The sequence below is a fragment of the Solea solea genome, chromosome 20 (genome assembly GCF_958295425.1).
Source record: "Solea solea chromosome 20, fSolSol10.1, whole genome shotgun sequence".
NCBI classification, from domain to species: Eukaryota; Metazoa; Chordata; class Actinopteri; order Pleuronectiformes; family Soleidae; genus Solea; species Solea solea.
In genome coordinates, this window is record NC_081153.1 from 15,009,147 (window position 1) to 15,033,256 (window position 24,110).

At 40.5% G+C, this 24,110-nt stretch overlaps 1 protein-coding gene across 1 annotated transcript; it reads right to left on the minus strand.

The window, feature by feature from the left end:
• Positions 1-1,007: 1,007 nt before the first annotated feature.
• fam91a1 (family with sequence similarity 91 member A1) lies at positions 1,008-22,178 on the minus strand. Its single transcript, XM_058619562.1, has 24 exons — positions 21,870-22,178; positions 19,363-19,447; positions 18,721-18,872; positions 17,214-17,271; positions 15,628-15,695; positions 15,313-15,426; positions 14,789-14,879; positions 12,882-12,944; positions 12,521-12,627; positions 12,359-12,397; positions 11,064-11,176; positions 10,788-10,897; positions 10,323-10,435; positions 10,082-10,168; positions 9,723-9,852; positions 8,300-8,448; positions 7,547-7,681; positions 6,640-6,753; positions 6,399-6,471; positions 5,746-5,892; positions 5,162-5,263; positions 4,914-5,037; positions 4,714-4,783; positions 1,008-3,412 (listed from the first exon to the last, which is right to left on the minus strand). Exons 1-24 carry the CDS (start codon positions 21,939-21,941, stop codon positions 3,227-3,229), a joined length of 2,502 nt encoding a protein of 833 aa, XP_058475545.1. The 5' UTR covers positions 21,942-22,178; the 3' UTR covers positions 1,008-3,226.
• Between the last annotated feature and the right edge of the window lie 1,932 nt (positions 22,179-24,110).

Genomic DNA, 24,110 nt, shown 5'->3' on the forward strand with positions numbered 1-24,110 from the left:
TTCCAATTTTTTGGACTGTAGAAAGACCCTTGTTCCGACCGGGTCACAAACCTATTTCTTTTTTAATTGCAATTTGTCAAACAAAACATCAATTCAACTCATCTGGAGATGAAATCAAACAAATCAATCAAACACTTTTGTCAAAAAGTTAGTCGAGCCAATTCCACAACAAAATTGGTTTCAACTTTCACTGAAAATGTTGCAAAGACAATGAAGTGACAGACTGCAACATGCAAGCGGCTGATGTCATTTTACTATTCACTGGCCTTTCATCAGCTTTGGCTCAAGTTAATGCAATTACTGAGTGTGAGTCGCTTTTTTTTTTTTTTTTTTTTTTTTTTCTGCCTTCTATTCATAGTTATTTCAACCTGAGGCCATACAGCAGTCTGACAATGCTAATGATGGGAGTCACCAATACCAAATCTGCAGGATGAGTATTACACCTTCACCGAGCAGTGCTGGGTGTCATATCAGTGTATGGGTGAAGGTGTCAGGAAATAAATGAACCGCTGGAATGATGACATGCAGCTCATTTGACTACTTCTTATTCTCAGGTGGTGTGACCCACTTTATGCCCCTAATGTCCCCCCCATGACATGGAGTAATTTGTAATGCTGCATGGGAAATTACCGGAGCACGGAGGCATGGGAGACGTTCACAATTAGGCAGGGCTCCACCTGTCAGGTGGGGGCGCGACCAGTCACAGACTGACAACTTAATCCTCCTCCCAAAAACGTGGGCTTTGTCACAGCTTCTAAAAGGCTTCACACTAGTAGATCAGACGTCGCATCTCAGCTCAGCGGCGCTTAAAATCTACTATAGGTAAAAGTGGAGGCAGACGGAGAGGGCAGACGGGGAGAGCACCCTCAGAGCTGAATGTTGCACGCCATCTGCTCCACCTGGCACGGAAAACATCTCATGGCCTAATGTCGATGTGAAGTAATTGGCTGCGATCCAGAGCCCGTGTACAGGAACTTGAATCAGCGATAGAGAAGATAGGGAGACATTTTCATGGAGGAAAAAAGAGTTTGTTTTTATTACATATTTATTTATATTTTTCATATACTTTTTACATATTTATTTGTTGTTGTGATAACAATAATAATAATAATAATAACATGAATGCGGAACAGAGAGGTGATGGCGCAACAATGGAAGAGGAGGGTTATGTTGACGGAATGTCACTTTCTTTCTTTTCTTTTTTTAAACCATTTAATTACAAGAGGATTATCATTAACTTAGTGATATTCATTTTCCCATTAAACAAGCTACAACTAAGATCTCCTAAAATATAGACTAACATATAAAACTAGCATTTCTTTTTTTTTTAATACTCTGGTGGGAGTCTACCTGGGAGAACATGGGAGATATTTGGACTGACCAAATAACTGCAACCAAGTAACAACCAGGCAGGATTGGGAGGGAGGGGAGAGGGGGGCTTGAATTGTAAAAGGTAGACGTGTATGAAGACACACCAAGAGTGAGGTGCACAATACGCGCGCATACACAACACGCACACTCAACAGTTTCTACACAGTCATCATGCTTCAACAGGACCTCATGTTTAGTCTCTTTTTTTTTTCTCTTCTCTATTTCAGAAACACATTATTAGAAACGACAACCACAAGTGGGTCAACAACTGCACAGGGCAGATTCTTAAAATGAAAATAAAAATAAAAACTCAGCAAAATAGGCCCTACCACCACTCTGAATTAAAATGTACTCGGTACTTTTTGAAGCACCACTGACAATTCCTGACAGACTTCAGACAGATTTCGGGGCCATCACATCTCCGAGAAGCTGGGCAAAGCATTTGCATTTCCATCCCTCGGGTCTGTGCAAGCCTTTGCAGTGAAGTTGCCTCCTCCTCCTCTCTCAAGTAAAAAGCCCATTTTTCACTAACATGGTGTACATAGAATCCCTTGGAGAGAGTGGTGGGTTGGACAAGAAGAGTGTTGTGCACTGCACTGCACACAAACCAGAGAGCATCCAGGGAGAGCTACTAGCAAGCAACAGGCCTGGTTCAAGCACACAAACCAGACTGATACACTATGTCATCCTTGTCAAATTCTCCAGCTGAGTTTGTGACCCAATACTGGCTTCACAGACTCAACGCACATTAATAATTTGAACAAATATTATGTTCAAAAACAAAGAAATTAAATCAGACGATTTGATTGAAGACCTTGTGGTTTTTTGATTGGCCGCTTGTAATAAGGCAACAAAAAAGGAACAGAAGAAAAAAAGCTATTTTTTAACGGGGAAAAGAATGGTCTTTGGTGTTTTCTTGCACTGAGAAAAAAAGATAAAGCATAAAATAAACATTTTAAATTGATCTGCTCTGACCTGAAACACGTCCTCTAAAATCATGTGCGCTACTACAGGGGATCCAACATTCAAAAAAAAGGAAAATAAATTACATCACTTCATCCACAGGTTTGGTGAAATACTGCACAGTGCAAATTAAAAAAATGCCCATTTTTGATTACATATTAAGAGAGTATGTTTTTTGTTTTTGTTTTTTTAAACGGTACAAGTTGTGCAACAGTGTCATGCATCAGATCACTAAACATGAGACAACACGGTGGCAGCAGGGGAGTCTGACTGAAGACTTTCACTGTCGTCGGTCAAGTCCCAAGACTTGGATCTTAAATGTGCATATTGTCAAATGATTCCTGAAGAAGTCAGTCAAACACTTTGTTTATTATGTGGGTCAGTTTTAGAACATCTATACAATACCACTTTACACTGGGCTCTCAAAGATCACAAAACATCCATGATTAAAGGATGGGAGGTGTGTGTGGAGGGGGGTCAGTGGAGAACAGTATTTGTGTTTCCAGTTGCATGGTCCTCCAGGTCTTATGCCGTTTACTTGCATCACTGTTATAGACTGTGATAATAGCACCACTCCAACACATAACACTGCCTACGAACATGAGGAGTCACAGAGGGAGACGGGGACTTGTAACTAGTGTTGGTGAGAATGATTCCTCATACAGGTGGTAAATGACAAAGTGCTGGCAAAACTCATTTCCCATGACGGGATACTGGAGGACAGAAGGACGGAGTTTACAAACAAGTGTTTTCCTTGTGATCGTGTATGAAAATGCAGAGTCGGACCTTGATTTTCCTCAGTGAGAAATGTGACGCTGAAAACGGGGCGGTCCATTTTGAAGGAGATTCCCTCTCGCGACCACATCCGGCAGGTTCGCCCGCGGGAGCCGCTCTATGTGGGCTGGTCCTTCTGCAGAGACGAGATGTCCAGAGCGGGTGGTGCCCGCCCGCTCCACTCCTTCAGGAGTCCGTCCTTGAAGAGGAGATTTAGGGCGGGCAGGGGGACGCCAGCTTCGGCCGGGGGCTGACTGAGAGGGTTCGACACGCCGCTGTCCATATCAGCGGGCAGGAGGCCGTCCTGCCATCACAGGGCAAAGATTACAGATCAGCAGGGAGATCAGGGACAGGGAGAGAGGATATGAGGGCCAGTGACCATGAAACAGCCAGGAAAGGCTGAGTAAAATGGTTCCTGTTGGAGTTATTGTAGAGCCTGTGGTCATTTGGCATTAGATTTCTAAAACTGAAAGTATATAATTAGTTTTTCTTTCTTTATTTCCAACTGTGTATTTAACGTTTTCTCTCCTCTCTCAGTCTATGGGTAAAGACTGAACTCACCACAGTGTGTCCAGCACGAGGGCTCCGAAAGATGTCACAGCAGTTTTTTTCTAACTATGCAAAAACTCTGTGGTCAGTGGAGGAGTTTAGGAGAAAACTAGCCAAGCAGACATGTTTTTTAAGCAACTAAATCACCACAGATATGATCTTGTGACTCTTGTAGAGGAGATTTTGCAGCATAAATACAGAGCAACACAGGGAAGAAGTTAGATTTAAAACACGTCCCACATCTATCACACATCTCCTTTATCAATCTAATGTACTTTAATAGATGAGTGAGGTGTGAAAACAAAACTCAAATGTGTAAATAAAAGGTTATAATGTCTGGAAAAACACTGGTTTATTACATTACATTATTCTAGTGTAACCACTATATGCCCTGGCAGACATTATCTTGCTGATTTTATCCATGCAATTTCCTTGTATGGTGCCCAGGGGTGTGGATCATATTAACACACATCACGTGCCAACCATAAATGCCTCTCTGGCTGCTTGTCCTGGCCGTGGTGCCTTGCGTGAGTATAAACTATTATTTTTCTTGATCAATTAATCTGTCGATTATTTTCCCAAACCTCCCAAAACCTTCCCAAACCTCAAACCTTAAATGATTTTGTTGTTATATGAAGCAAAGAAAACAAAAAAATATTCACATTTAAGAAGCTGAAAATTCTAAAACCTGGTTTTAATGACTCCATGTTCTCTATTGTCTGTTTTTGCTGTTTTCTTTAATGTTGTTGTTCTAGTTTTGTTCCTTGTTTTTTTTTTTTATTTCTGCTCTTGTAAATTAGAGTTTGTCCTCTTTTGTCTCTCGATCACCTGTCCCTTTTGTGTGTTTAATTAACTAATACCGATTCAAAACAAAATTGTATGCCCATTAAACCAAAGGCATTGATGTAAAACCAAATTAAACCAACAAATAATCAGTCAAACAGACTCTATGTGTGTAATTAAATATCTGGCTCCTAGTTATTTATACAGGCGCTGGGTTTTGTCTGGTTGGTGTGTATTCTCAATAGGAAACATGAGACAGCAGAGTGTTGTTACCTGGAATGACTGAACAAAGCTCAACACCTTCAGCGATAGTTTTCGGCTCGAGTGAAGTAGTTCTTGAAGGCTGAAAGAACAACAAAGTCTAGCACCACTGCAATGCTTCTTCTTTTCTCACTTTACACTTCTCAGTGTTTCAGATAAAAGTTACGTTTCATGACAATGCTGGGTGTGTTTTCTTTTCTTTTCTCTTTCACCTTTCATTGCTGCAGAGTTTGTGCGAGGCGATTTTCCGACACACTTTGCGGTTGAGCTCGGAGCTAAAGAGAGGCATGCCGAAGCACAGCTCAAGAGGGACCCACTCGTCTTCAGAGAAGAGGGCTGACAAACAAGAGCAAGAGAGCAAACGGATTAAAAAAACGAGACACACTGTTTACAATTAAAACCTTTGCTACATATTACACTTTACCCTCTACGGTCTTCATTAACCACAAAGGTAACCTACCGTCTGTTTTTCCTTTGCCTTCCCCGTTGTTCTCCTCTGTCACAAGTTCAAAAGACTCAGTGCTGCCATTAGTGTCCAGGCCTCCGCCCAGATGAGTGTCTCCTAGAAGAAAGAAAACAATTAAATGAACAAATATGGTCAAAAAGGTTATACTGAAATTACTTTTGACCTATATTGTGATTTAATTTGTAAATGGTACAAGTAATTATTTTTGCAAATTCGGAGTCTTGTCTGAAGATTTTGAGGTGTTGAATTCCTGCATCACTGCAGTATTTCATCATAACGCTGTTTAATCAAATCCCCGCAGTGTCTTGTGTATGTATGAACATACATTTCACGTAAATTAAAAAGATTAAATCTGTAAATCTTCAGGTAAAGTCCCCAGGCTAAGACTGTTCAATCCATGTCCATTAGCAAAGGCTATCACAGTAAGGGACACAATTATGCAGACAAACAACAATCTAATTTGCACCATCAGCGCCATTGGCCACCAGAGGCAAGGATATTGTTACTAATTCCACTATACATCATTCTTTATAAATGCAGCAAACACAGTCAAAAAAAATGTTGTTAGTTCCGCTCACCTCTGCACTCAGTACTGTCACTGGCCCTTCGCCGGTGCTTATTGTTGGAATTGAGCATGGTGATGTAGCCGCACTGGTGCTCCAGGTCCACATGTTCCTTCAGCTTCTGCAGCGATTTGTGCACGCACATGTTGGAATAAGAGAAATCTGCACAGGAAGAAGAGACAGACAACAGAAGCAACGTTGAAGGATGTTTAAAAATGAAGTCTTGAACTCCACACAGGCCAAAGCACTCACCAACAAAAATAGCACTCTCTGCTCTGGACCTGTTCAACGGCTTGTTTTTGCAAATATCTAATCTAGCTCAATGAATACAGGCATGTAGACATGGTCAAGATGACCTGCAAAACGAGCATCAAAATAAACGCCCAATCGAACAAGTACAATCATCTCTACAGTTTATAGAGAAGGGTCCACTGATTTGAAGTGAAGGAGAGGAACAGTTACTCAAATAACCTCTCACGACAGCCGAGGGACACAGAAGACAGCTGGGCTACACCAGCAGAAGATCAAACCAGATGCCACTTTACCAGTAATTTATGTCACTTAATTATTCTTTAATTTAGAGTCAGCTTTTATTAGCATGGAAGTATAATGTCATCAATAAACAGACAGGTCTTAAAGCTTCATTCACAGAGCTGAGCGCATCTTACCTCCCTTCAGATCCTCCTCATCGAAGGGAAAAGGAATGTGGACTGTCTCTCCATGGCCATGCACACCATGACCCTAAGGATTTTACACACACACACACACACACACACACTTCATATGGTATACTTACAATCAAATATGGAATAAACAACATGAGGAAATGCACAATGTGAGATATAAATGTTCACATTGAAACTTGAAAACACCTCAAAAGGTTCACAAAGTGTATGTGTGTGTGTTCACCTGGATGAGGACAGCAGAGTGTGTGAGCGCATCGTTGAGCATGGTAAGCACATTAGATGCAGGGACGACTCCGGGGTCATGACCCCAGGAAGTGATCAGCAACCTTTCGTAGGCCTGCGACAAAGAAATAAAAATGATTAAACAAAGAAATTCTTCCCGAGCTGGGAATAAGTGAAACCACCATGGGAGCAGAACCTCCTGCAGTTTTTATTTCAAACGTTACATTAAGGAGGCAAAAGAGAACATGTGTAAACATCACTACTCTGCTCAAAGTGATACGTCAGCTTCCGGCTAAAGCAAACACTACACGATAAAAATAGAATGAAGGTTTTCACTCCACAACAGGTGAGTCAACTGAGCAACTCAATAGCTTCTATGTGCTTTGAGAGAGTGGTGAAAAGAATCTAATTTTCTGTATAATTAAAGGTCAATGTGAAGGAGAAATAATGTTTCAAATAATAAGAAGAAAATGTGCTTTGGTTCATAAAATGACCAATATTCATGATATTACCAAATCCACCCTGGGAATTTGCTACATAAAATTCTCCTTTGTTCCATGTGTGTCTATTATTCCCAGGATAGATTTTAAAAATCCCAAGACAGTTGGGAAGCCTTGGAGGAGGAAAATGAGGTGCACTCTGATGAACCTGCAGCTTTGTTGAGAAATGAAGGCAACACAAGAAAGCCTTCAATTTTACTTGTATTGTTCCCATTATCTGTTCTTTCAAGTGAAACAGCAAGGACAGAATTCTTAAGGACAGGAAATGAAGGGCAAAGATGATGGAAAAACTATTCCATACATTCCTTTTCTTATGTGACATAATAGCTTTCTTTAGCTTTTATCTGAAACAGCATACGTCTTAATTATTCATTCAAATTAATTCATTCGTTATTAGTTCAAGCTAACCTGGAATGTGTCTGGCAGTTTACGGAGTCTGGAGCCTTTGGAGAGGAGCAGAGACGGCGGGCCTTGGCTGGTCACGTGGTACAAGTACAGCTTGAACCAGATGGAGCTCACCTCGGGGATGGCTGGGCCAATGTGCTGCGGGGGAAATACAAACAAACAAACACGCGTACTCACACGGGTGTAGTGGAGTAGAACGGATACATGTGTTTTAAACGTACACCTCATCAGGCAGACAATTTCCTGTCATTTTTCACATATTTCAAAGGAATAATACAACAAAAGGGGGGAATCATTGTATTGTATGCAGAGCTTGTTTTAAGCGATATGAGCAGAAAACACTTATTGACACTGTTCTAAGTCACAGCAGTGTAAGCGTTTAAGAGTTTAAACTTCTTTCCCTCCGTCTCTCAGCGCTCGGTTAGAAATCTGGCATCTGGCCAGGCAGAGGAATTACTCATGAGCCTCACCTCTTCTCTCCCTCTCCTCCCTCTCTCTTTGTGTAGTATATTGTTGTTGGGGCAACTGCAGACAGAGCGATCACAAAGAATACACACGCACACACACACACAGAGTCACAAATCACTCTGAACACTCAAATGTGTACACAGAGCGATGGGGGCAAACACAACCACATGTAACCCACAAGCACAAATGCATTTAACTGTGGGCGATAACACAAACACACATCAGTATTGCAGTAAGTCACACAGCCAGTGTCGCCTTTGTTCTCCCTCGATGCAGGTGTCATCATACCTGTGGCGTGCAGCTGCTGATGGGTCTGATCTCATTGCTGAGCGGCGCCATCGACACCAGCAGCTTGTAGTTTTTGTTGAGGACACGGCTGCAGGTTGCCTGGTCCAGGCCCAGCAAGCTTTCACACCGCAACATGTCCAAGGGGAAACCTAGTGGAGAGCGGGGAACATGGAGAGTCACACCTACAATACAGAATAGGCTGAAAACCATCATGTGTATGTCTGTAGTACAGGGCTGCACATCCTGACAAACTGATTCCTTTTTTTGGTCCGAAATGACTAATGTCATCAAATGTCTTGTTTTGTCAACAAACCAAAGACACTCAGTTTTTCTGGTTTCTTTTTCATAGTAAAGCTGAAATAAACCTGTAAAATACCCTCAAATGATTAATCAACTACCAAAATACTTGGCACGTATTTTGGTAATTGATTAGTAATCTGCTAAGATGAAGTTTATGATATTCTGTCTTCTATGACATAGTGGTATGAAAAAGTACCTTTCTTATGTAATAGCACATGGTGCTCCGTTATTCCCATCTGTTTCCTGTCCCTGTTTCCCTGTCAATGACTGCATTAACTTAATGACTATTACTTTAACATTATGTTTTTTAATACCTTCAAAAGAAAGAGGGAGACCTGAATGGTTATTTTTATCACTATAATAAGACTTACTCTGGCTCAACCTTTCGATTTTCTAACAATAATCTAAAACAGTTTGTCGAGTATTTAAACAATTTATTTCCGCTGGCCAGATAGATGTTCTTAAATGAGTAATCATCACTAGACTCTTGCACCATTAGCTTCAGCCTGCAGGCTCTCTGTGCTCACTCCTCGGCAGAAGCAGCAGCTGAGGAGGACTGAGAGATAAGATAATCAGAGAGGAGGCAAGATGCCAAAGCAAACAAACAGCATCTGGTGGCACCATGGTAGCTACATGGAGACTCAGAAATTCGCCTTGTTGTCACTAGAGAACTCGGTCTCTGCTGCTTTTTCTGAACAATACAGCACCACTATTGACTCATTCTATGCCTCTGCAAAAAGAACCATAGCCGGGACTAAATGTAACCAGACACAGAGGAAATACAGCTGACACTGAGATATAGTTTGCCAAAAGCAGCTAAAACATATGCACCTTTTTTTTTTGTTTCCAGCCTGATCCACAACATAAAAGAACAAGTTTTGGTTGTTACATTGGAATCATTAAGATTCCAGCCATTTGCTGCTGTAACACAGAACTGATAGTTCAAAGTATTGTTCAAGAAAATTAGCTGAAAGTTATCCTCAGCATCATGTACTCTAGCTTACTTACAATACAGGCATGACAGCAAGCACATATATATGTGTGTGCATGATGTTTTGGGACTTGCGAATGGTTATGCATAAAGTAATGTAACAGAGGGTGTAATAACAGAGTAGATAGATACCTATATTTGGGATGTCATGTCCCTGGTCCTGAGTAAGTTCTTTGTTGTAGCGCAGGAAGAGGATGGTGTTTTTCAGGGTCAGAGCGTGGTCAAAGTAACGCTGGGCTTCGCCTTCTGCTGTGCTCTCTACCTGGAAACAGAAAAATGTAAAGTGTGAGTGTATTTATCAAGACTTTGTGTGCATGTATGTCATACTCATGTGAGTATGTACTGTATATACCAGGCTATAAATTATTTAATAAATCAAATTTGCTATTTGCAAATTTCACAAGAAAGGATTTGAATAAAGGCATAACTACAAAGCTCAAAAAACCCAAACTAATAAATTTTTATTTATTGTGTTCCAAGTGTTGTCTCACCTTCTCCAACTCAGCCAGGAAGCTGTCGAGAGTCTCATCAGACAGCTTACCCACCTCAAACATGGTGACCGCATGACTTTTCAGGTTCTAATACAAAGACAAACACAGAATCAATATTAAAAGCTGCACACAGCATTGTACTCGACCCTTCAATTAAAATTATGTTTGTTGTGAGCCTTTAAATATTGAATCAAAAGACGTGAACATTCGTTCAAGTGCAAGTTCACATCCATCCACTAACCGGAGACAGGTTGCCCATCATGAGAAAGGCTGTAAGGGTTGAGTCAAAGAGAAAGGCAATCCTCTTGGTGGGTGCAGCTGGGATGCTCAGGCTGCTAACGCTGGCTGTGTCAGCTACAGAGACACAGAACAACAGCTTTATATATGTGCAGTAATATAAATGCATGTAGACCCACAACAGCAGCAGCAGCACGACTGTCATCTTTCTGAACTTGGGAACATAAGCTCAGGATTTTCTGAAAAATTAAATGAGTTTTCCTAAATCAATTAAATCTAACACATTTTCAAAATATTGGATTAACATCCAGGACAAAATCTAAATTAAACCAAAAAATTAATTCAAACTAACACCTAACAATGTGAAAATGACTTACAGAGACATGACAAAGCTTTCTTAACAATCACTTAGCACTTATTAGCATACATGCTTGGAGGAGTGCGTGTGTGTGTGTGTATGTGCCAAGACCTTGGTCTTCCAGACTGGTGGTATCAGTGTCAGTGGCAGAGGAGCCTCCCTCCATAACCGGACTGCCCTGCTCCCAGGACAGCAGCATCTTCTGAGGGTCCATGGTGCTCCTAACGCACAAGACAGATCATAAGAAAAAGTAATGATATCAGTAGAGTTGGTTGAAATCTTTCTATTCCAAAAGTAAACCCATTCTTGTGAAACTTGTTATGGGAGAATTATGGCATCTTGTTGCTAGAGGCTTGTTATAAGAAAATAATGTAAGGATGCACATACTTGAGTCTGTTGACCGAAGGAGCGTTCTTCCAGGTTGGGTGGAGCAGGTCAGAGCTGAAACCCTGACCTTTCTTGACAGCAAAGCCGAGGCGACAGTACATGGACACTGCATTCTTTAAATAAAAATAAAGAAAATAGGGCATTTGATCCAATGGTCAGGTATTCAGAGTCAGTCATATATCATAGACCTCTAATCCTCAACTAGCACTTGCATGAAGTTATACTTTTAAGTGTCAAACTATTTCTTGGCAATATTTCACACTGCGATAAACAGCCACAGACAAAAATAACTATCCGCGCATATGTAAAGGCCAAGTGATGGTTGTGTGGTTAAATAATTGTAAGCGATTTGATGGACACGATGCTCTGCCTGAATTCACCTTAAGGTTATATTCACTTCATGATCCACAGCATCTACAATTACAATTCCACTGACTGTCTCAAAAGTGGAATAGAAAACTCAAGTCAAGATGCAGAAGATTTGACACAAAGGGTAACTCTCAGGTGTCTCAATCATCTCTGAAGTTAGAGGGATTCTCCTGGAGAACAGCTGCCACTGCTGCCTTAAATCACTTCTATGAGGAGTTGCTTTTTAGTAGCAATAATGAAAAGAGACTGAGGGACAGGGGAGTTCAGCCCATTCCACTGAAGGTCCTGATACTGAAAGGGAATCTGGCTCTGTGTTTGACACAGAGCGAATAGGAAACTGTTCAAACTCGGGCATCAGATCAACTGGAATGCTGCTGCGCAGCCCACTGATTAAGTTGTAGAGAATAATAATGGATCTAATCTGAAACTGTGTGTGGGCAACAAAATTTGCCTACTTTTCTGACCAATTTGCTTTCATTTTGATTTGAACTTCCTAGAGCAGTGATTCTCAAACCTTTTATACCAAGTGCGACCTGAGAAAATATTGAGCTCTTGAAGTAACACCATTATCACCAAGGTTAAAATACAGTGGTGTTAATAGGTCGAGGAAAGTCTGCTATGGACTTTTCACAGGAGGCAGATTTATTCTCAATAAGATAATAATTTGTTCTCTCATCATCCTCCTCTTCCTCACATAGTCGTCACACACTGGTATATATACTCACTTCTACACTGTGGAAAACATTTTTAAAGCCTGAGTAGAATAAAAATAATGACTACAGCATTTTGTAAGTGACAATTGTAACACTGGGCTTCACGTTTTTCAGGTCAACCATTCCTCTAGTCTTCAGTTAGTGCATTAGTGAAGGTAATTAGCATTACATAAATAAACTTCCATATTTGGCAACAAGCAAGTAGATTCATACCTTCACTAAGTCCAGGTCAATCTCCAGCACATTCGCCAGCTGAGAGTCGCAGAGGAAGAAAGGAACAGGAGGGTGGGTAAAAAAAGGGTTGAAAAGTTGATCAGACACACAGGGAGTCATATCACTTCCAATGAGCACAGCAATAAACTCTCTAAAGCTCACCTCTGCTACATTTGTCTGCTCATCAATGGACACAAAGATTTTATAGAGAAGCGTTTCAAAGTAATCACCCTGGACACGGTTCATAACAAAGCCTTCCAGCGGGGGCACTGAAAAACACAAACAGTAATTAACATCCAAACATCCGAAATTACACTTTTATTTTTCTGTTGAACTGTTTTTAAGTACTGTGCATGTCTGTAGTGATACTATTAGACACTGCAAGGCAAGTCCATTAAGCGCAAGGCTCGCTTATGTTCCTGCCGTTGCATTTTAATTACATACAGAGTCACAGTAATTGCTTAGTGAGGATAATAACAGGATGTTTACACACATACACACACACACAGACAGGGTCATATACCGGAGATGCAGCTGTCATCAGATATGGGAACATCCAAGTAAATGAAGCCTCGGTTGTACAAGCCTGTAATAAAAGCACAAGTGTAGAATGACGTTGTTAACATAACTGTAGTTCTCCTCATTCACATCTATAAAACATAGACTGTGTAAACTGAACTGCTTCTGAGCAAAATAGAGAATTGTGCTTTCAAGGGCAGTGGGAAATGCAAAATCTCATTTAAACAGCTACTTGTATTCAAATCACCCTGCACCTCTGGTATTTAATTGTATTCCCGCTTATTCCCCAGCACTCCAGTGGCAGAGGCTCACGGCTGTCAGACTCCTCTCTAATTAACATCTAAACTGCATGGACACAACTTTAGTCGCTGTGCTATGTCTTTTAAATTCACAGCAACACATCGATGCGAGACCTTAAACTGCAACCCCAGTACCTGCCTCCATGTTCAAATGTCAGCAGAAAAAAACTTCTGACATCACTGGAAAAATGGTGAAGTGACATGTTTGACATGATAACGCTGTGGCTAGTGCTGTACCAATTATTTTAAGATGCCGTCATCCTAATTTCTATGTTTTTAATGCAAATATATTCTTATGGAAACCATATGGAGGCAGCTTGTTTCGTTTGTTTTTCCAGCTGAATCAAACGTATGTGTGGGACATAAATTCAACAAGACAGTGGGCCAGATCAAATTAGGAAAATGGAGGACAGTGGAGCAATGTCTTTTACAACATCATTGTCTGCTGTAAAGCTATCATTTTTGCTGTGCTCATGAATTATTAAAAAAAATAAGTCATATTGCTTGAGGTGGGCATAGGAAATGCAAAGCAATTCTCTTAGGGGAGTGTAAATGGAGGCATTTTGTGCTGAAATGTTCTATGTAAAGTAGGGCCACACAGTTGGTGTAGCGGTTAGCACTCATGCCTTTGCAGCAAGAAGACCTGGATTTGTGACCCTGTCAAAGCAAAGGCCTTTCTCCATGGAATTTGTATGTTCTCCCATGTGTAAGTGGGTTATCTATGGGTTCTACGGTTTCCTCCCGCAGTCCAAAAACATGCAGATTTGGGGATTAGGTGAATTGGACACTCTTAATAGACCGTAGGTGGGAGTGAATGGTTGTTTGTGGCCCTGTGATGGACTGGAAAACTGGCAACCCTGGAAATATTACTTTGGGGAGAGCAAGACAGAGAGAGAAACATGGGCCATGTTTAGACCTGGAATTAGCATTTTTCCTGAAAGACCCAGTCAAACGTGGACACCCTTAAGTAGAGCTGATCACACACCAATAAAATGTGTCCTGCATGCATCTCCTTTGACCACACATGACCAGATGTCACTGTTTGCAAATACACACCAACTTCATTTCTGCTTGCAAGAACAAAAGTATATGTGTGTAACTGTACAGATGTGTCTGTCTAGTATCACTTTGAGTATGCGTGTATGTTTCAGTGCCATTGACAGGTAGAGACAGACAGAAATAATGTTGTGGGTGAATCAAAGCTACACCACTGCAACATGAAATAAGATCATAACCGCTAGAATGAACTAAATCATGTACTGCGGCTGTGAGAAGAGTATAAAAATGTAAGATAAGCGAGCAGGCTTTAATCCTACTTGAGGAGCATGTGGCATGACAGAGGAAACTGGTTTTTGTGACCGTATCTGAGGACACATTCAGCAAACACAGGAGGCATTGGGTGCCATCAGAGCTGAACTTAACATCTGTCTGCATGTGGTCAGATCACTCAGGATGGAGAGGGAAGAAAGAGCGAGATGCTTGCCAAAATCCCTGCTATTTCCCTGTGATACTTTTCAACATCTTAGAATAATAATAATCTAAAATGTAAAATAGTCAGTCATTGTATTTTTAAGAACTGTACATATCATACCAAAATGTGAGAGATACTTACTTAAGACGACATTGTACTCAGTTGAACCAGCCAGCTGAGGACCAGAATCTATCATCTTATCAATAGATTTCTTCTCAGCTGGAGAACAGATCTGTAATTACACACACGAATGTGACAACATTTAGGTAAACCTGTGCAAGACGTGAGTCCGTTTCTATGGATGTCGAAATTCATCTCCGGTGAACAACAGTGGCAGTGGAGCAGATTTACATATGAATAAATGTCTGGGAACTTGGCAGGTGAGATCTCCACATGCAACATGCAGGATCAAGGGATCAACAGGTGTCAATTGGGGAGCATAACAAGCACATTTGAAAAGAAATTTAGATTAAAAATCACGCCTAGACATTTTATTCTATTCATCAGTTTATAGATAGATTATAGATATAAACAACATCAGTTATAATAGCTAAATTTAAGTAAATCTGACGTGTCCCACAGACTTAGTTTCCAAAGAAAATGTGTTTTTCCTGCAAATATCATATCTAAACACATAAATTAAACTGATGCCGTTCTCATCTCACCCTGATATCATCCTCAGTGATGTAGCCAGTCTGAGCTACCCACCATGGCTCCACAGAGATCTCTACTGGTTTCGCTGGTAGCAGATCCCGTGCCGATTTCCTGCGGAAGAATTTCTGACAACAACAAACACAAATACAACTCAGGTCACCAAAGTTATGAAATGACGGTGATAATGATTAGTAACCTTCATAATGCTTGATGTTAATCACTGTGAGTTTGTCGTTAGAATTACTATCAAGCCAATATTTAATATTAAAGACGACACTCCAAAGGGAAATTTGCACATTTTCTATTATAGAAAATGTAATACTTACTTTAGACGACCTGCACTGGTTCATCAGGTCAATGTACTGGTTTCTCCCAATGCCAAGCAGCCGCAGACCTGTGAGCAATGCGACAATGAGTCTACCGAGTAAGTCGGTAAAAAAAACTCAGTGGCTATGATGATGTACTGGCTGCACATTCACCCTACAGCAAACACATTTGGCTGCTACTGCACAGCTACAAAATTGTCAGTGGATTTTTTTTTTTTCAGTTAAAGCCTCAGAGGCTTAAGAAAAAAAATTACATCAAGAAGTAAAGTTTGTGAATGCGACCATTTCCAACTTCATATTGGAAAGTTATTTCAACAAACATAGGACCTTAGCCATAATAGTGACTCATCAACATTCTGTGTGTGTGTCCCCACACAAATACGATCTGCACACCATCTCAACACACTAACACTACAACGCTTATCTATCTGCCATGGTACATACAAGGGATCTCTTATAATAAGTGCACATGTAAACACTACATGACCTCAAATTTAGTTAACACTGTGAATCTGAGAAAACCCTGGGTCATATAACAGTCAGTATAGTGCAGAGTTATGCAAATCCACCCTTGCCACCTCCTCTTGCCTGTGCTGCACAGGCCTGGAAAAATGTGCTGGGATGACTGCCAGTGCAGGCAGGGACCAGCAAGGGACATTCTTATTTCAGCCTCCTAAAACAGCAGAATCCTGTACCCACATCCTGCTGTTTCAACAAGACACAGACATAACACACAAACATCCACCCACTCAATACTCTCTCACACACACATTTTTACTGCTTCTCCAACCACCCACTTCTGCTTGACACTTCCAAAGCTCCCCCGGGGAGATGAGAGGAACGAGCGGCTCCCCTGAGCACGGCTCCATCAGCCTGCTGACAACCTTCTGTTTCTGTGTCCTGGCAGAACAGCACCTCCATGCTGCAGTGTCTCATGGCAAAGCCCGTTTCACTTGACACTAGAAAGTTAACCAACACTGAAACTGCTCTCACACCTAACTTACATCTCATTCTTTGAGAAGCAATATTTACCTATGGAATTAATAACAAACTGTCCAGTTTTTCTTTGCTTTTATTTATTAATTAAGTTGATCTCAGAGATATGAAAAACTATAGCATGATTTCTTTGTTATTTAAGATAACTAGGATTAGGTTTTAAAAAAATTTGAGAGAGAAAAAAATATCAATTAAAAAGCTAAATATTTTCCTTGTGAATCATTTGGTTGACCAAATGTAAATAAAATACATTTACAGTTATAATTTCCTGAAGGTGACATCTTTACACCTTTTTCTGAGTTTACAGTGATGTAAAACACAGTAGATCCAAAGTAGAAGAGACTAACCAATCTTAGCTGGAATTAAAATAACTAAGTATAATTGTCCATCTATCGATCTCCTGACCACGATTTAGACCCAACGACTCTTCTCATAGTGAATGTTTTAACTCCTTGATCGCTGACACTTAAAATCAAGAAGTGCTAGTAAAATATGTGGTAAATAGAGACACAGATGGAAAGTTTCAGAGTTGAGAATTGCACAGAAGTCACCAGTAAGGGGGAAAAAATGGAGAGGGTGGGGGCACTTACAGTCTGCGGCAGTGAAGTTGGGCAAGGAGTCGTAACTCTTCTCACTGTTCATAATATCCTGGAGGTGCGAAAACAGAAAGGAGACAAGAAGAGAAGAATTAAACTAAATGTTCCCTTCCCCCTTTCTATGATTAATAACAGGATTAGCAGATCTGAGCAGCCATGTTAATTTCTTCTCCCCATTTTCATTAAGTGCTTAAACCGGATTATTGGAAGATGACATAGCCTCTGGCAATTTGACGTCACATTTTAAGCTCAGTCAAATTTGGAATGGCATGCAGGGGAAAAGTGGGTACAACCTGCATGAGCTCAGGATAAAATATTACAAAGTGGTTTTAGTTGTGTTTGTAAGTGAGGTCAATCAACAAAAGACATCTGTTCTGATGAAATGGGAAGTGGCACAATCAAATGTGGAAACACACACACACACACAAGATTGTGAAATTATGACATGTGTATTTATGGATGTATGTGTGTGTGTGGGGGGGTTGGCGCAGTGTTTTAATGTGAAGCACTGTGAGTTGGTGCCAAACAAATTAATTTTGATTTGTAGAGAAAAACACAATAAATATGTCTCATCAGCATCCTCATCATGTGTAACAGAACAAATACAAATAATAAATAAATTATAGGTATTTGACAGTATTTGTAGTATGAATGACCTTTTAAAGGGAACACTGATATTCACTCCAAACTGACTGCAGAGCAAACAGTATTATGTTTCCTCTTGATGTGTTTAAACCTGGATCATATTCTGTGTCTCCCTGAGCTGATGAATGAGGCTTCAGCAGACACTGACTGACACCTAGTGCCTGACTGATGCCAGGACATCAATGTGGGAAGTTGTAACATTATGAACATTAGACTGCATGCTCTTCCATAGCAACAGAACATTTCATGAACTAACTGAATAGAGTGTAATGCACAATGAGCCATTGTTATAAAACCGTCCCTCTAAATGACATGTAATTAAAGTGTATGACTAACTCAGGCAAACTGGTGAGGAAGACAGATTTCTCCTCTATTTAATGCACAATTGTATAGCTTTGGGTAGACAATGGTACAGCTGTACCAGATGAATGAAACCTTTTAGCAGATATGTTGTAGAATGTCATAACGTGGTATATTGCTATTGTTAGTGTAAAGAAGAACATACAGCACAAGGCAGCATCGGATGCTTTTCCAAGAATGTTCAAAGCTGGGGGCATTGTTCAGTTTAAATTAACAGAGACTGTTTCCAAAGCAATTACAAAATCTCTGCTGCTGCGCAACAAGAATCTCTGCCTGGTCCCTTTGAGCTTACCCACCTCATTGTTCTGAAAGCGCAAATGACATTGTGAAATCACCTGTGTTACTGTCAGAGAAAAGGCAACAGCAAGGGTATTCACACAATGTGTGCACAAGGATAGATGTTCAGTTGTGTGACAGCCTACTTACTGAGATTATGATAAGCTACATTAAACATAGTCCCTATCGTCTCCTGCAATGCAGCAATGCAGCTTCTTACCTCCATGATTCCTATGTAATATGAGAAGGGAGTGACTCGCAGGCCTTTGACCATGATGTCAGACAGGTGGTACGGGTACAGCATCAGGTGGTCCCGGCTGTACTTTAGAAGCTCCTCATAATACTTGCGCTCGTCCTTCCTCACATGCCGCACTGATCAGAAAACACACACAGTGGTCAGGTCAAAGCCCAGGGTGACTGAGAATCCATCTACACCAGATCAATCCAAGTTAAAAAAGGAATATTGATTGGCAACAAACTCCAGACGGACACACCAGAATATAATACAAATGATTGGATAAAGTTTATACTATTGCGTATCTATTTAGAGACATTTGTAGATGGACTTCTTACTTGACTGTAATATAATCAGTTCCTCAATCTTTGAAGACAGATATGCTTAAGGATATTGTCAATATCAATCACTCTGTAACAGGAACTCATGCACATACAAATGGGCTAAGAGAAGAGTCATGACTGATGTACCTGTGATATAATATGTGTTTACAACATGACCTTGAAAATAAATTTCACATTATGCTGCTAGTTTATACATGCACCAAAAATAGTTCAAACTGTATGATTATTATATGTGCATAGGTGCATGTTTCCCACTAGTGTGAGGGTCAAACTTAAAGCCTACCTAGGTTATTGCGGAATCGCAGCTGGTTGCGGATGCTATAGAGCTGCACATGCTTCTCATACTCTCGCTGAGAGTTCCCCAAACTCTGCAGGAAAAAAAACACACAAAAACACAGATAAGACAGTGGCTGAATTTACTTGGTAGAATGCAAAAGAAAAATACTTTGACCCCCTTCACATCTCATTTTCCTCACACACTGTCTGCAATGTGAAGTGATTTTCCATGCTTGAATATGACCTGGTCCAGATTTAATGCATAGTAATTTGAGACACACATGAGTCAGACATGTTGGATCAATATCAGCAACAATATTCTCACAATGTAGCTTATCAAGTTGAGGAAACAAATTTAAGGAAAAACAACAGTGATTATGATTGGGGTCCACACAGTGGCGCACGTGGCTAGCACTGTTGCCTCACACCAAGAAGGTTGCTGATTCACGTCCCCGTCATGTTCTCCCCATGTGTGCATGGGTTTTCTCCGGGTACTCCGGTTTCCTCCCACAGTCCAATAACATGCAATGGTTGATTGAACACTCTAAATTGAAGGTGTATTGTAAAAATTGATATGTGTCTATGATTGGCCCCGTGATGGACTGGTGACTTGTCCAAGGTGTTCCCTGCCATATGCCCTATGTCAACTGGGATTAGCTCCAGCAGCCGATAAGCGGTAGACAATGGATGGATGGATGGACGGATTAGGATTGGCAGAAAAATATCAATTCCAAAGTATCAGAAAGGGTATCAATGAGGAAAAATGAAATTGCATTCAGAGTAAATGTGCAATGATAATGAAGACATTCTGATTTAAATTTCAGTTACATTATCTCAAACTAGTTGACACACAGAGGAACAGCTTGAGACAACTGACACATGGGAATACTGTACATGCAGCTTGAACAACAACAGAAAAACATTGTATGCACCTGTCCAACCCACCCTCCTTTTCACCAAGTTTAAACCAGGATGATGGATCTAAGCAGACTATTAATGTCAAAACAAGCGCTGGATTTTTTGACACTGCCAAGCGGAAAAACATCCAGCGCACAGGTATAATTGCAATAAGGTGACATCTACGAGGCGGCAGTGGATCAGTGGTAGAGTGAGTCATCTTCCCAGCTCAGCTAGTCTACATGTGTCCTTGGGCAAGACACTTAATCTCACGTTGCTCCTGACGCCTGTGCTGGCAGCGTGTGAATATGTATGAATGTGTGATAGAAAAAAAAGAGCTGCATATAAATATGCTGTATGAATGTGTGACTGAATGTGTATGAAAATGTGAGTGGCAAAACTGTAGTGTAATGCAGCTTTGAGTGGTCATCAAGACTAGAAAAGTACTATGTAAATATAGACCATTAACCAGCTACTAAAATAAAGATCAATGTTAACAATCGATAATGGTGTCATAGACTGTAAATCTGTTTTGCAACTTTAATCTGTGCTCATGACATTTACTGCATGTCTGTCAATTGCTAAAGAATGATTCCTCCTCTATTGTTCCGTAAGGATTCTTCCAATATTACCCCCCCTTTCTGGTGGTTTAATGTGAAGGTCTCAGCACAAACAGTAAAGCAGAGTACAGTACAGTAGAGTAGAGAAGACTTAGGTGGTGGTGGGTGGCTGTGTGTGTAGAAAAAAACTGTTGACTACTGTGATGACAATGTGACTTGTGATAAATAAACTAATATTGAAGTATACCGAGTGCTGCTGACAGACACCAGACAGAGTAAGCAATGCAGACACTGACAAAAAATGCATTATTTCCATTCCATACAGTAGCATAGTTTTATTGATCATTTTATTGCCTGCCTTATAACATTCATCTACCTTTATGATAAGGTTTGAGCAGTCTTTGTGATATTTTAGTGCATGCATGCTAATTTCTTCATGACTATACATTTTCTATACATTGTGCATCCATCATAGGTAGATGTGTAAATGGGCAGATAGGTACAAAGGTAGGTAAGTGAGTAGTTAGGTGGGTAGGTTTATCTGTAAGTAGATGAGTAGTTAGACAGGTGTGTAGGTATGTAGGTTATTTATCCTCTTGGCAAAATTCCAGTATCCAGTAGCTCACGCATAATAATAAACAGTGAATAAACAAAAAACACACATCTTCAATTATAACATTTCAACAATGAAGTAATTTGGGGGGGGGGGTTAAAAAAGAGAGAGAGAGAGAGTCACAGAGCAAACAAATAATCACTTATCCTATAATATTACAATACAAACTGCTTTGGATTGTGGCACAGAGAAATATAAGTCAATGTGACTCGGCTCGCTTTGTGTCATGTGATGAGAGTGTGTTGAAGCCTGAGGGTAAAACAGTGATGGTCACCGCTGCAGAGGAAAAGAGGGAGCGAGCGCGGTGACATTGACAGGCGCGCGCGCACACACACACACACACATACATACATACACATACACACACACACACATGCACGCGCATACACTAAATCCAAACCCCCCCTTCATCCCTGACCTGATAAAAACCTCAGTGTCCAGTACCTGTTTGACGTTAGCGGGGAGCTTGTTCCAAGGATAGTTCTGCCTGATGTGAAATTCCACGTCCGTGTTCATCGCTAGCTAGCTAGCTGGCTACAAGCAGAAATCCTTGTAACGAGCACAAACGGGCTCCCGGGCAAGTCCACGCCGACTTAACCCTCCCCCGACAACCGACAAGCGAGCGAAGGGACCCCCGGTATGGAGACAGTTTTTATCCGCCGTTTATTGTCTTTCACAATTAACTGTCACTTCCTTGTTGTATTTTCGAACAAGCCGTTCGTCACGCTCGTGGTCACAGTCGTCACTTCCTGCCGAGGCGTGTCAGTGGATGTGAATGAAACTCGTGACAAATGAGAGGTGATTGGTTATCAGAGGTGTCAAGTGTCCAGTTAATTGTAATATCACATAATAAAAAAAAAAGAAAAAGAAAAGAAAATGCAGCTGCATTCACAGACTACTGAGAGAATTGTCAGGTGATGTTAAGTTCATGGACGGATTAACTTTGTGAGGGGCCCCTGGAAAAACTGAGCTGCTGGGAATCCTCGAAGTACCAGAAGTAAGCCACCATTATTATAATTCCCTGCAGTTTGAATGCAAAGTTCAGTGTGTAAGCATTAATTACATCTAATTCAGATTGTAACAAAGGACTCCTCCACTTATTCCTCTCTTTCAATTCTGTCAGCAAATTACAGTGGTCTTTGCATACCAGAAAGTCATTCTTCTTTTATTACTTCATTTTGGCTGCTGCAGAAACTTGATTGCGCAAGATGACGGCCCCTGTAAAGCAAGGCCCTTGCAGTAAAACTGCACTGTGTAACTTTAACAAATAAACAATAGCGGTGTCACAATCTCGATTGTAAATCAATATAGATCGAAGCGACGTCACAATCTCGTCTCGAAAGCAAAGGTGAAATCAAGGATTTACCCATCGTAGCACGACTACATGTTATACATTCTCCCGCTAACCTGGCACTGCTGCCAACTAATAGTAACCATGGCAACTGCTGATTTGGGCAACACGTTGACTAAACTCAAACCCCCTTCAGCTTCTCTGAAATCACCGATGTGGAAATATTTTGCATTCCCCCTGAGTTTTGTCAACAGTGTGTAAACTATGTTATGTGCGCGTAGTAAAGGACATCTCTGCATGCAAGGACGTAGATCTAACTATGACAACAACTCCGTTAACACAGGCAACTTTCCTGTCCTCATTTGGAGCAAAAACGTCCACAAACTTCAACTGCACACAGGAAGTGATTTGTCAAAGTCTACTGTTGTTGTCTTTTTTGGTCAGCTTTTCAGATATGGTTAGTTCTGTGTCTGAGTCTGCAGTGTACACTCTGACCTGTTGAGCTGACGGCTGTCGCTTGGTATAGAATTTCACTGTGTGACTATCAAAGTCCACCAAAGCTGCACATGCTCACATGTCATGATGTCTGAGTTGAGTTGCTGACAGCTCACCTTCTTATATACTGTACATGACATTGAACACTGAACAAACAGGACATTAATTCATTTCACTGCCTTGGGAGCTGCAACCATGAAAGAAGCAGTTGATAATACACACACACACACGTACTAAAAATACTAAAAAAAATACTTTCCCACACTGAGGTTTTTTGTCTCTCCCCCTCACTTGTACACTGGCTGACTAGAGGACCATGTCTGAGAACAACAGACATATTCCATAATCAGTCATCAACAGACTAAGCCTGTTAGAGACATCCCAATATTACCCTTTGCCCTGATAATAGTGAGGTAAGTATCTCTTCCTTAAGTAACTTTATTTACTTTCCCAAAATGTGGTCTACAACTGAAACTATAATGGGTGTGTGCACAACCTCTATTAATGCAAATACAACAACAACAACAACAAAAATCAGGTTGTCATATAAACGTGATCAATAATTTTTCGTGAATTAATAGTGAGAAGAGATAAGAAGAATTTAATGAATGACATTCTTTTAAAATTCTGTATTATATTAACATTTCATTTGTATAGAAAAGAGGAAAAAGCAAAGTCATGTCACAGCTTAATTGTGAAGATAAAATAAAACATCTAGAACTTCAGTAACGTTAGAAAACATGTCAAACAACATATCTTTTTAACATTATTAAAATAGATTTATATGTTTACATTTGATATTTATCATAATAATAATAATTTTCATATTTTCACAATATCATATTTTAACTTATGTTACCACCAGTCTTCATATGAAATAAGACCAGACTCTTAAAGCA